This window comes from Fulmarus glacialis, unplaced genomic scaffold, assembly GCF_000690835.1.
Source record: "Fulmarus glacialis isolate BGI_N327 unplaced genomic scaffold, ASM69083v1 scaffold38564, whole genome shotgun sequence".
NCBI lineage: Eukaryota > Metazoa > Chordata > Aves > Procellariiformes > Procellariidae > Fulmarus > Fulmarus glacialis.
The window spans coordinates 1,361-13,361 of record NW_009208063.1 but is presented as its reverse complement, the minus strand read 5'-3'; the positions used below and the strand labels follow the sequence as shown (position 1 = coordinate 13,361).

General features: G+C 42.2%; 1 protein-coding gene across 1 annotated transcript in view; it reads left to right on the top strand.

The window, feature by feature from the left end:
- LOC104075749 (AT-rich interactive domain-containing protein 5B-like) overlaps nt 1-11,664 on the top strand; it is a gene marked incomplete at its 3' end in the record, with an annotated part of 87,837 nt that extends 76,173 nt beyond the window's left edge. The window contains exons 4-5 of the mRNA XM_009576358.1: nt 5,022-5,134; nt 11,572-11,664. Of these exons, the coding sequence (XP_009574653.1) occupies nt 5,022-5,134; nt 11,572-11,664 (206 nt within the window). The remainder of the gene's footprint in view (nt 1-5,021; nt 5,135-11,571) is intronic.
- Between the last annotated feature and the right edge of the window lie 337 nt (nt 11,665-12,001).

Here is a 12,001-nt window from a genome sequence, read left to right as displayed (position 1 = left end):
GCATAGCTGTGGCCAGCAACAGTTGTTTCCCCTAGCCAAACCAAAAAAGCCGAGGGCATTACTCCTTCCCTCCCTCTTGCCCCAGAGAGCCACATGCCAGGGAAGGAGCAGCTCGGCAGGAGGATTGTGGCTGCCTCCTCCTGCACCCTACTGCCGTAGCACGCCGGAGGCTGGCACAGCGTGGGGCGGCCGGCTGTGGCCCAGGCAGGTGTGAGAAGTGTGTGATTCGGAACGAGACCTCTCCCACCACGCAGCGCAGGAGGAGCGGGCTGGGGGCACACCTCCCGCCTCTCCCCTCTCTGGCTCCCCGTCTCCCTCTCTCAGTCCACTGGCACAGGCGCAAGCTGTTCCCTCTTCTCTTTTCTCCTGCCCAGTTTCCTTGTGTCCCGCTCAATCACAAGTTAACGTTACATGGTCTTCCGAGAAATACTGATCCCTCATGTCGAACGGCAAGCAGCCGTGTGATTTGCGGTGACTACCTGTTTCCAGACAACACCCAGGGACCCTTTCAAACACGGAGAAGAAAACATTCCTGTCTCTGGGCAGATTCCTATAAATAATTTTCTTTTCCCTGAGAATTCACAACCAAGATGGCAATAAAACGTATTCCAGAATGGGAAGAGTTGTTAAGGTATGGTTATCATCATGGCTTGTGTAGCTGCTGATATTCATGACGTACCCATTTCACACACTTTCACTTAATTGGGAGCACAAGACTTTTACCACCACGTAGTAGTCAGCTGAAAAACAAAGTCCACACCACATGCATGCTAGTTAATAATCACATCTTTTGTTCTTTATGGTTACAAATGCTTGCGCATGAATTAGATCTTCGTTCGTCTTGGATTCTTGCTTGATTCCTTGTGAAACCCCATGTTACAGCCTCAGCATCCTCTGCAGCAGTAGCAAGCAGTGGTGGTTGCATTGCGGGGCCAGCCGGGTTGGTGGGTTCTGAGGGACAGGTTTGTTTAAATGACACCAGCTGGATCTGCTGCTCAGGGAAACCAGGAATCAACATGCTGATGTAAAACTGGCATCCAAGGAGTGCTGAAATGGTCCCTCTGAACTCCTGTTGATGGGTAAGGGTAGCACACACAGTGGTGACGTGTATGGTAAAGATAACCAGCCCAAGGTGGGAAGCGTGTCCTCATGCTCCTCCAGCTCTCCTAACATGAGGAACGTTAGCATGTGTTGTGTGCGTTTTGCAGCTGGCTGTGTTTTACCTGGTCATACCTGAAATGTTTGCCAGGACTCAGCTGGTGAAGTGGCTTTCCCTGCTGGGCTCTAGATTGCTATTGCACCCACAGATTTTACAGGGAAGATAATTTCTTGTGCTTTGCCTTTTGCTAAATGAACTTGCCCTTTGTGATGACTAGCAAACTTGGGATGAGCTGTAATTTCAAGAAGAGGCTCCTTGAGTCAGCAAGGCACAGGCGTGTGTGGGCTTCAAGTGGATGAACGCCCTTTCGCTTCCGGAGGTCTGAACTCGGAGGTTCGGGGCCATTTGTATTGTACTGGGTGTACGTCTCTGCTGACAGCCTTTCCATGCCTGCCTGCCTTGAACAGCAGCAGCTCTGCTCTCCCGGGACGTTGTCACCTGCTGATTGCAGGCATGGGGGTGTTGTGGTTTGCATCCCAAACCACAAGCTTACAGGGCACCTATGCTATGCTTGTATTGATCCTTTGAGTCACGCCTAAGTAGAGGCAAAAAAGTTCCCAGCAGCCCACCACGGGCCCCAGTAGACATTTCAGTAGCTGAGTTTTCCCCTTTTTCAGATACATTAGGAAGTAAAAAGAAAGAAAGGAAGGGAAAAAACATACAAGTTGGCAAAAGCAAACATACTGTCAAATGCACAGGAAAGAAAGTATTTAAACTGGTAGTATGTCTTATCTCTCATACTCCTGTTTCAGGCACTTAGACTAAAGAGGTAGCAAATAAATGCAAACTTTTGTCTGTACTTACTCAATTTTTAATTTGCTTTGCTTATGTTCTCACCTTCTAGGAATGCACTAGGTTTCACTGCCACAAATGCTTTCAGAAAATGAATTCGAAAGACATATGCACAAACGTGAAGAAATTGAATTGTTTCAGATATTCTCAGGTAGTCATGCCAGAAGTCCTTCTCCACCAGAAAGCAGAAAAAACCATGGGATATTCACTTAGCTGTCCAGTACATACTGAACATCCAATGTCATCAGGAAAACTCACTGGGACTAAGCCACAACATGTTTGTAAAATTGCTTTAAAATAATTATGAATAACAAATTCAAGAACTCTTCAGTGTGCACATGAATATGTCATAAATGAAACAAAAAATGAAAAAAATTAAAACAAGTATGTGACTTGTAAATTATTCCTTCGGTCCTAGTCATATTTCCTAGCTCAAGAGAACAAAATGGATATAGCTGAAATATAAATAATCTTCAAATAATGCATTTATTTATCATGTTTTAGGGAGCAAATGTTAATGGCTTTGTTTCAAATGTGACTGGAACTATTTCAAATTTTTTTTTTACAGAGTAGATACTAGAGGCAAGGGCCTTCTCTTCTGGTATTAATTCCTATTGCTGCTTTCTTGTTAATTGTGCGTCTGATCTGGAATGGCTTAAAGTGATTTAAAGTCGTACGGTGCCGCGTGTGGGACAGTCCTCGTGTGCGCTGCAGACAGACCTTGCCGGCTGCAGCTCCTGAGCCATGGGGAGAATGCAAATACCCCATTTCATAGTGGGTTTGTGCCAGTTCTGCCGTGGAAGGCTCCAATTCAAACAGTGTTTATATGCAAGCTCAATATACCTGGAATTTAGGAACAAATGCCTTCTTGCTTTTAAAGCTTTTAGCAAAACATTAGGAGTGCTTTATAGTGTGATACAAAGTACAGTGCCAAAACTCAGGATAACAAGTTTGGAAAACATTGAGCCTTGAACTAGTTTCTTTATTTATGAAAAAAAAAGAAAGAAAGAAAAAGGAATTCACATGCAAGTGTATTTGATCCTAGCTGAACCACATTTCTCTCCAGCCATTGGTTGGACCGGGTCGGGGGATCTATTCATTTGAAGGTTAACGTTTTAATGTGTGTGCCAGGGTTAGTAAATGAAAGGAACATTTCTATTTTCTTCAACACCTTTTTAAAGAAGGTGCAACTGCTGGGGCTAACCATAGTCAAGGATCTGTCCATCCCATCCAGGTCGTCTGCAAAAAAAAGTAGGCATCGGGAAGACATGAAAGGCGGAGGGATGAGCGGGGTTTATATATAAGGCAGAGCGGCGTGGCCGGGGCTGGCAGTCTGGCAGCCGGCGCTGGAGTCCTCGGAGCTCATCCCACGCTCCCGCCGAGTCGCTCATCTCTGTTTATATGAGTAATGGAGCAGCTGGGGGAGGGGATTTGTAAGCACGGAGCAAATACTCTTAGTGTTCATTTTGTGTAAGACTGACATCCACACCAAGTCGAGACTTCCAGCGACGTAGTGTGCAGTCACATGCTGTAGCATTCATGAGTACAGATATAAATCAGGCAGATGTTTGTCGACTGGAATGGGTAATAATTTCTTTCTCTCTTTGTTTGATTTTGCATGTTAGCCTCAGATGACAATTTCAGAATTGCTTTCTGCAGTACTTTTCAATAAGCAGAATGTGCTTCACTGGAGATAGATGGAGATATTTCTATAGGGAGATAAACATTTTTATATAGACAAAAATACGGACTTACACACATACGCACATGCATGTGTATATATATATTTACCATGTGCCAGTGCTGGGGGAAGAAAAAGGATGTGTCTTTTGGACTTTCGGTTTTAAACCCACAGCTTTTCTTTTTCTCTGAACAGACCAAATATGACACTGTTACTCAAACTATAAAATCAAATTAGCACCCTTTATTGTGTTTGCAAACTAATTAAAATGTAAAATGTCCTGAAACCACTGGCTTACTGTGTGACAAATGTAAGATTAGAAACAATTAGAAGGCACTCAAGAGGTTTGTGGTGTTTAGATTTCTGACATTGTTCTAATCATCCCTTTAAGTAATGAAAACAATGGTTACCTAGAAATTGAAGGTTTAAAGGAAATTATCTTCTTCGGTACAGTCATTAGTTAATGATTGTTTATCATTTTAAATGTTTCCATAGTAGTTGGAGGCTGATTTTTAAATCTGAAAGCAGGCAGGACACGTAATAATGAGCAACATCTGCTTCATCTATTATTTCTATATGTGATCATAATTTATATTGTAATACCACTATTGAAAGATGAGTCTGATATTTTTTACGATGATCCATATCCCATTCTATGTATGGCTCAGCACGGTTAGGATTTAGTCACTCTGTTATTTCAGAGCTGTTTTATCTTAAGAATTGGACAAAACTGAAAGTGATTCATGTTAATTTATATGTGTGGTATGTAACCCTTATGAAACAATCAATCACTTATTTCAGTACTTGTCAACTTCCAGAACTAGTTGTTAAGGAGTTTTTTTGATCCGTTTCAGGACTCGGGGATAATTTTTTTTTTTTTTAAACTTTTTTAGAAGAACTTTGACAAGAATGACAGGATATATAAACATTTCTTGGAGCTGTAAGGAATTTCAATATTTCAGAACATTTCCAAAACCAGATGTTTCCCAAAGTTGGAAATAGTAGTTAGAACTCTTACTTGAAGATTAGAAATAATAAATGCAGCAGGCTGATTAATGCAAAGTTACCTATTAATATTCTATTTTGTTCTTTTTTGTACCATGGAGAAATACTTGTGCTTTCTCTCCAAGTCCTTTGGAGACTAGTGTTTGACTTAATATTAATTAGTTATGTGAAAGTGGAATAGATTAGCCTTGGGGGATATTCTATAGAAACATATAGTGTGTCAAGATGTAACCCATGGAGGATGGGAATCTCGTAATAAGCATTTACTGTAGACAGATGTGTACATTTCTGTGACTGATTGTAGTGGAATTATTTATTATGCTTTCAGCTGTTAAGAATCCAGTATAAGACAATGTGCTCAAATTGTTCTCCATTAATTTTCAGCGCCAAATCTTAAAGGCAGACCGCGCAAAAAGAAGCCTTGCCCACAGAGAAGAGATTCATTAAATGGCATTAAGGATTCCAACAATAATTCTGAAAGCAAAGCTGTTGCCAAGGTAAATCACTTAATAATACTCTTTTCAGTACACTCTCCTTTTTTAGGTACAGCCCTGCCTTTGTTTCCCAGCATGCTGTTTCAAATTTAGAATGTAACTTATTTTCTTGAGGAGATAAATGTAATTTCTTTCAATAGTTTTATTCACTTTAATTCATGTCTGTGTTCAAAGTTACCAGCAACTATAATCACCTAACAACCTAATGCTATCAGCTTGTTGGTAACTGGTAGTGCTTAAGCTTTCTTGGCATGTAGTGTTAGTTTTCACATTCTGTGACACACAAACATAGTTTGTGACAGTATCTTCGAATTAAAAATAAACCAGGGAGCAGCTCACCCTGTTACAATGTACTTCTAAATATAAGTTTGAAGATAAACAGACTGTGAAACAAGAGCCGCTTCAGTAATGGTTTCTAAGAAGCACACACAAACGACATGACCCTGATGTTAAGATCTCGAATTTTTTTAAATTAGAAAAAAAAAGATAAAGGCAGAAATTCAGTATAAAAGCTTAAAAAAAAATCTGGGCTGTTTCTTTAATACTTAGTGCCGAGCTGCATGTTCCAGGGTTTGTTGAATAGTGCATGCTTTTACAGAGTCTCTGTATGTGCTACAGTGCTTAGCCCATACTGCAAGTAAAAATTGGATCGTTGATTTGTGTTTATAGACTTAATCTTTTAGATATTTATGGGTTTGTGTCTTCTCCTTAAAATATTTAAAAATGGAGTTTCTGTAGTGTAATTTACATCCTATTTTCTATGTTGTCTGTGTGGTTTTAAATAGTAATTTGGTTTTTCTCTTTAAAAAAAAAGCAGCACAAATGGCTCCTTTCAAGATGATTTAATTTGAAACTGTAAGATGCAAAGATGGAAAATCACTTAGAGCAATACTTGTAGATTTTTATCTGAGGCAGAACTTTGTCACTGTGACACTTCTGAACTAAACAGCTAAACAGGTTTGCATAGACTGAATTTTTAGGCGAACTCCTCCCGAATCCATTGTTTCAATAAATTAGATGGATGTGTATCTGAAAAACACTTCCATTGTTGTGACTATCTCTTCAGGAAATACAGTGAATCTATAGATCCATTTACGTTGGTATTGTTGTATGCAGTGAATGTCCTGGGAGATTAGGAGGTTAAAGAGGTCAAGTGGAAGTGTTCTGCTCTCAGTTTCTCATAGGAAGGCAAATTAAATTCCACCTCCTCCTCCTCCCTAGGAGTTCAGTTAAAATTGTGCCTTCTGTTGATGACGATAAAAGAGGCTCAAGTTCATGATGAAGCTCTGCCCTTAAGTCACTGTTTCTCTTCTTTTTCTGCCCTATTGTACTCAGTTAGAGTCTGTGCTATCGTATTAGACAGGCATGGTAAAAGGCGATGGAGCCTGGTGTGTTGAGTTGCGGGGTCCTGCCAGATACTATAGAATTTGCCTGAAATGTTTTTGTTCTGTGGAAGAATGCAAAATCCGCAGTGTGAAAATGTCTCAATTTGCCTCAATTCCCCCTTCCCCCAAGCTGTTTTTCATGTTAAAATATTACCAGCAAACTGCAGCGTGGACCGTGTTGTCAAAGCACCCCAGACTGTAGCACGAGTAGTTCTGCCTCTTCAGCACCTGATATATAGGTATTAGATAATTAAAAACAACAGTAACACTTCATACCAAATTGTTTATCCTCTCTGTTTATATTTGGGTTCACCCTACTAGTCAAATGGGAGGATATTTCAGATAAGAAGTAATTCCGCTTATTTATCTAGTCATACTGTGCTCATCATTGTGCAGATATTAATAGCATTAATTATCTTGGCCAGCTTAATTTCATTATAAATAATAGACATGCTCATGATATAATGTCCTTGCATGTAGTCACACTGGCTTCACTGTGGCTCTTCACATCAATCTGTCTCAGGGCTGTGGATATACTTTAAGAAGAGGGATAGTGAATCAGAAACCCTCTACAGCAGATGTACTGCACTTTATACAGACCCTGCTTATGGGTTTCTGGGGAAGGAGGGGAAGTGTATTTGGGGAAGGGGGGGAATGGAGATCTACCTACTGTCCTCTCATTGTTGGGAACCATTGGGAGTTTAAGTCATCATCTTAGGCTCCATGTTGGGCTTCACCATTGGTTTTCCTCCTCTGTCCGTGTTCTGTCTCCAACTAATGCTGACAATGGGTCCATGGAAAGCAGAGTTGAACATTGCTAGTGTCAACAGGACAAATCCACCTGTGTCAGATGCTGAAACATTTTGGCAGCCGTATTCCTGTTCCAGCTAAAATCCCTTTTGACCAGAAGTTGTGCTGCTTTCATCCTCAGATCATGGCACCCAGTGTCTGACAGCAGCCTCATTTCTCGGGTGGCGGGGCGATGGCTCTGATGGAGACACAGTGGCTGTACGGTTTGGGTCACAAAATGGCAGAAGTAGCATTCTGAAGACTGGTTTTGAGCCTGTCAAGACCAATGCAAGCCACATGGTTGTAATGACTTGCTGAATTTCATGTTCTCAGCTGCCAATGACTAGAAAGCTTTGTATCTTCTTACAACTTAGTTCTCATTAGGCATGTTTACCTTGAACCATCAGCAGATCATTTTGCAGGCTTTTACTGTTACTTGACACAGAAGAGCGTTTGGTTGGGTAGGAGCAGCTCTGAGTAAATTCCAGTGTAGGTGGCTTGTTAAAAACAGAGCGATAGCAGGACAGACAATGTGGTCCTGGACCTGTGGGTTTTGCCAGGGGAAGCGGGTCTTTCGTGTACCACTTCTTGCTTTTGATCTCACTACATCCATTTTAGTACCTCCTGGGGAAAATCTCAGGGGAGTTCCCTCCCAGGCTGGGCATGTAAAAATCGCAAGAATACGAGGCCATCTACTGAGGCAGGATCAGCTCTCCTGGAGAGACATACATCAAGCTCTTCTCTCCAAACACTCGCCAGGACTCTGGAGCCTTTCATACTTCAGGTGTCATCAGTGCTGGACAGGCTTTTGGGGCTTGCAGGCTCCAGCGTGACCCTCATCGTACCTACTTCATGCTCCCCAAGAGCGTTCCCATTCAAAGTGTGCAGAAATGCACTGTAAGACTTTTTAAAACTGGCTGATCTGACCATTTTGAAGAGCTGAAAGGATTAACTTATTAAACATGGAAATTGTCCCCAAATGAATCTACTCATTACATCTCCTAGTGCAAATGCTAAAGTAAATCTCTCACTTCATTTGTACAGCAAGATCTGGAAATTAGTTTAAAAGTTGCCAGGATATGCTCTTCCTGTGGCCACAGGTGGCCTGGCATGCTCTCAGACCTGGAGATTTATTCTGAGCGCCTCAGCCATTGTCTGATTGAAACTCTAAAATGCAGGTCTGTAGTGGTCTGTGTTGTGTGTGACCTCTGGCAGGAGAAGACAAACACACGGGTGTATCCATGACTGTTCACCGGCCATTTGGTAATGGATCATACGCCTCTGATGGAATACACAGCAGGAGGTGGTCAGATGTTCCCAGAGCCCACCTCGGGACACCCCCAGCTTATCCACGCTGTGGCGCTGGGTCTCCCGTCTGGGCCTTAGCCCTCAGTTTCATTTTGGAGGTGTTACTCACACTGAGGCTGCAATGAAAGAGCTTTAACGGCTCCTGCGGAAACTGAACTCTCCCTTAATAACGGAGTTGTTCAGGCTTTCCGAGCAGACCAGAAAAGAGAGCAGAGCCAAGCAAAACTCCGTGTTCATGACCTTCCTCCAGCTCTTTGCCCTCTAGGAAGGTTCAAAATCGTGTGGTGCAAATCTGGCATTGCTCTCACTGACTTTGATACATTTATGCTGGACTTACACCGGTGTTACCCAGAATGGCATTTGGCCCTTTTGGTTCTCGTTAATCATTGGTCATGGCATTCATCTGTATCTCCTGTCAGACGGTGGGGAGGTTCCAGAAGTGAGGCTTGTGCCTCGAACACTGAGTGGATGAAGCATTGCAGCCTTCGTCAAAGCTTCGTTGAACCTGACACTGCTTGGAGTCCGTCCGTTGCATTTTGGCACCTCTGAGTTCCACAGGCGCTTTGACCTCGCTTCTCTGTACGCTGGAGAGAAGGAGGTTGTGTGTTACACAGGGTTTTCTCACTCCCAGTGGCTTTTTTAATGTTATTTTCTTTGTTTCCTTTTGTCTCCTTGGGAGTAACATCCCTTGCCATTATTTTGCTGGCATAGCAGTGGGCTTTGATTTCATGTAGCATTTGTGCCCAGGCTGTCTTTGCAAGCATAGTTCTGAATTGTCCAGTTTGAAAAAGAAAATCCGTTAAAAAGATTGGTTGATTGACTTCACCTACCAAGTGGGTGACAAAACTGAAAAATTGTTCCCAGGTCCGGTGAATTTGTTCCATGTTTTGGCTTGCAACAAATTTGCAGCTCAAATTAAAAATCGTAAATTTATTGAAATCATGGGTTCATATTGGGAGCGCTAGCCCAATCTTTGGTATAGCATTGAAAACTATGACAATGTAATCTAAACTTTCTAAGGGGAAGCTGTTAAATAATTTTGCGAGGAGCCAAAGTAAAAAAGTCAAGGGATTACAGCTCTGAACTGAAAAGTGGATGAGGAAATCCAAAGTTCATTCAATAGGAAAAAAATCCCATTAGCTCCATTGAGTTTTGGATGAAACCCAGGATCTTTACAGAAGTTTAGTCAACGAGCATATCTATTACTAAAAGGCAAAGCATGGTGTCTTGTGCCATGGGAAGACAATAGCTCTTTGAGCCATGCAACCAGAGAATATCGAGCAGTACAGCAGACATACTTCAGCAGTAACTGATCAAGAAAAATCCCATAGGAAGTGCATTTCCCGGTCCCTGCTGCGTTGCCTGGAAGGAGTGAGCCTGTACCCTGCAGTGTCCAACAAGGAGATTTTGCAGCAGCATCGATGACCTTGGAAAATTGTGGCCACTTCTCCCCTCTGGTTAGGAGATAGTGGTGCTTTGTCCAACATCTGTGGAAAACTATGGAGGCAGCTAATCTTAAGTCAGTGCTTTCTGCAAAGTTAATACCCTGGAGGAGTATAAAAGAAAGATTTTGCTTTCCCCAAGCCTGGACAGAGGGTAGCTTTATGGAGATAAAATAAGCGTATCATAGTCTTTCCAATGATGTATTTGTTGTTTTGTTTACAAGCACTCACATAATGCTCTTCATAGCACTTACTTCCAAAATGTCAACCACCTGGTTTAGAAGTGGGGAGAGTGAAGGAGAATCAATGGCTTACTTGACCAAGAGCTCCTGCCTTCCTGTTCAGTAAGATACCCTGCTCTCCTCTGCTATCGTCCTAAAATACCAAATACTGGCTCTTACAGTCTCCCTGCTCCCTCTGGGAGCACAAAGGACATGTCTTGGATGGGGTATGGAGCTGCCAGAAGGCTCCTCACAGCACTCAAAAGCATTGAAGGGACAGTGCAAATCCAAAATACATGTAGCCATCTCCACTACCTTGTATTAGAGGACTTCCAGTATTTCACGGGAAATGTATCAATACCACCTTGGTCATGGAGAGCTTTTAAACATCAGTTTGCAAGGTTCTGCTCTTTTGTTTTTTGTATACATAAATTATGGGAATGCTCGAGTTGTAATTTTCTTGATTCAATGAGAGGATTATCTTCAGGAGGACTGCAGGATTAAGCCGGTCTCACTGGATATTTTTTCCCATGTTTGAATACTGATGAGAGGTAAAGTAGTTCCAATTTGTTGACTTTCTGACTGGCACACGTCTGCTGGGGAGGCCAGTGGGAGACCTGGAGCTCTGGGACTCATGTGCATTGGGGCTGCCGGTGTCTACCCGGAAAGGCTCCGGCTGCCAGCCTCTTCCTTCTGCTAAATACTTAGGGCTGTGCTTAAGTTTAAGCAGATGGTCAAACCCACTTGACTTAAGTCCGTGCTACAGCAGAACCTCCACTCATGTGTGCCGAGAGCTCTGCCTGGGTAAGGCTTGCCAAGGTTTGTATCTATTTTGGTGGGCCAAAGGAGAGAAAAATGTGTCATTTCAGAGCTGGCTGCCGAGCATTCCTGGAAGGGGCTGAGCACCCTCAGCTCCAAGGGTTGTCTACGGGAGCTGACAATGCTCAGTGTCAGTCCTGGAACGAAGGTTATTATTAGACTTGCTAATGGCAAGTGTATGTGAGAGATGGGAGCTGTCTGTGACATAGCAATGTATAGTCATAAAAATGCAGATCTGGAGAGCATTACCAATGGGTTATAATGATTTAAAGATGTGGCTATTTAAAAATGTTGTGACTAAGATTCAGAACAAGACATTTAGCTCTATAAATAGCTTCCTTTGTTTCCCCTCAAACACAGTTGCATGGTTTGGCCTTCAGTTTTTCAACAATCCATTCTGCTAGGAGAGGGTATTTATTCCTTAAGTGAAAATTAAAGGTTACCCAGATCTGATATGACATCTTTTCTTTTCCCAGGTAAAATGTGAGGCTAAGTCAGCTTTGCCCAAACCCAAGAGTAACAACAGCAACTGTAAAAAAGGCTCAAGTGAGGATAAATCAAAGATTGCCGTAGGTGAAGAATGCAGAGCTGATGAGCAGGCTTTCCTTGTGGCTCTTTATAAATATATGAAAGAAAGGAAAACACCAATTGAACGAATACCCTATTTAGGTTTTAAGCAGAGTAAGTATCCTTTTTCTCACTTTCTTGTTAACATTTTAGAATGGTTTGGCTTCTCTGGAGAAAGCATTTGCACACGAAGCCTATTTTAAAGCCTTATGGATGGGGGGACCATGTTTATATCTACACATTTTCCAGTCCAGGCATTTCACTGTCTTATGCCTAGATTTGCATCTCTTCCTTCTGGGGTAGTTGCTGCTGGATATTTATAGGTTTAAATCCGCTGAT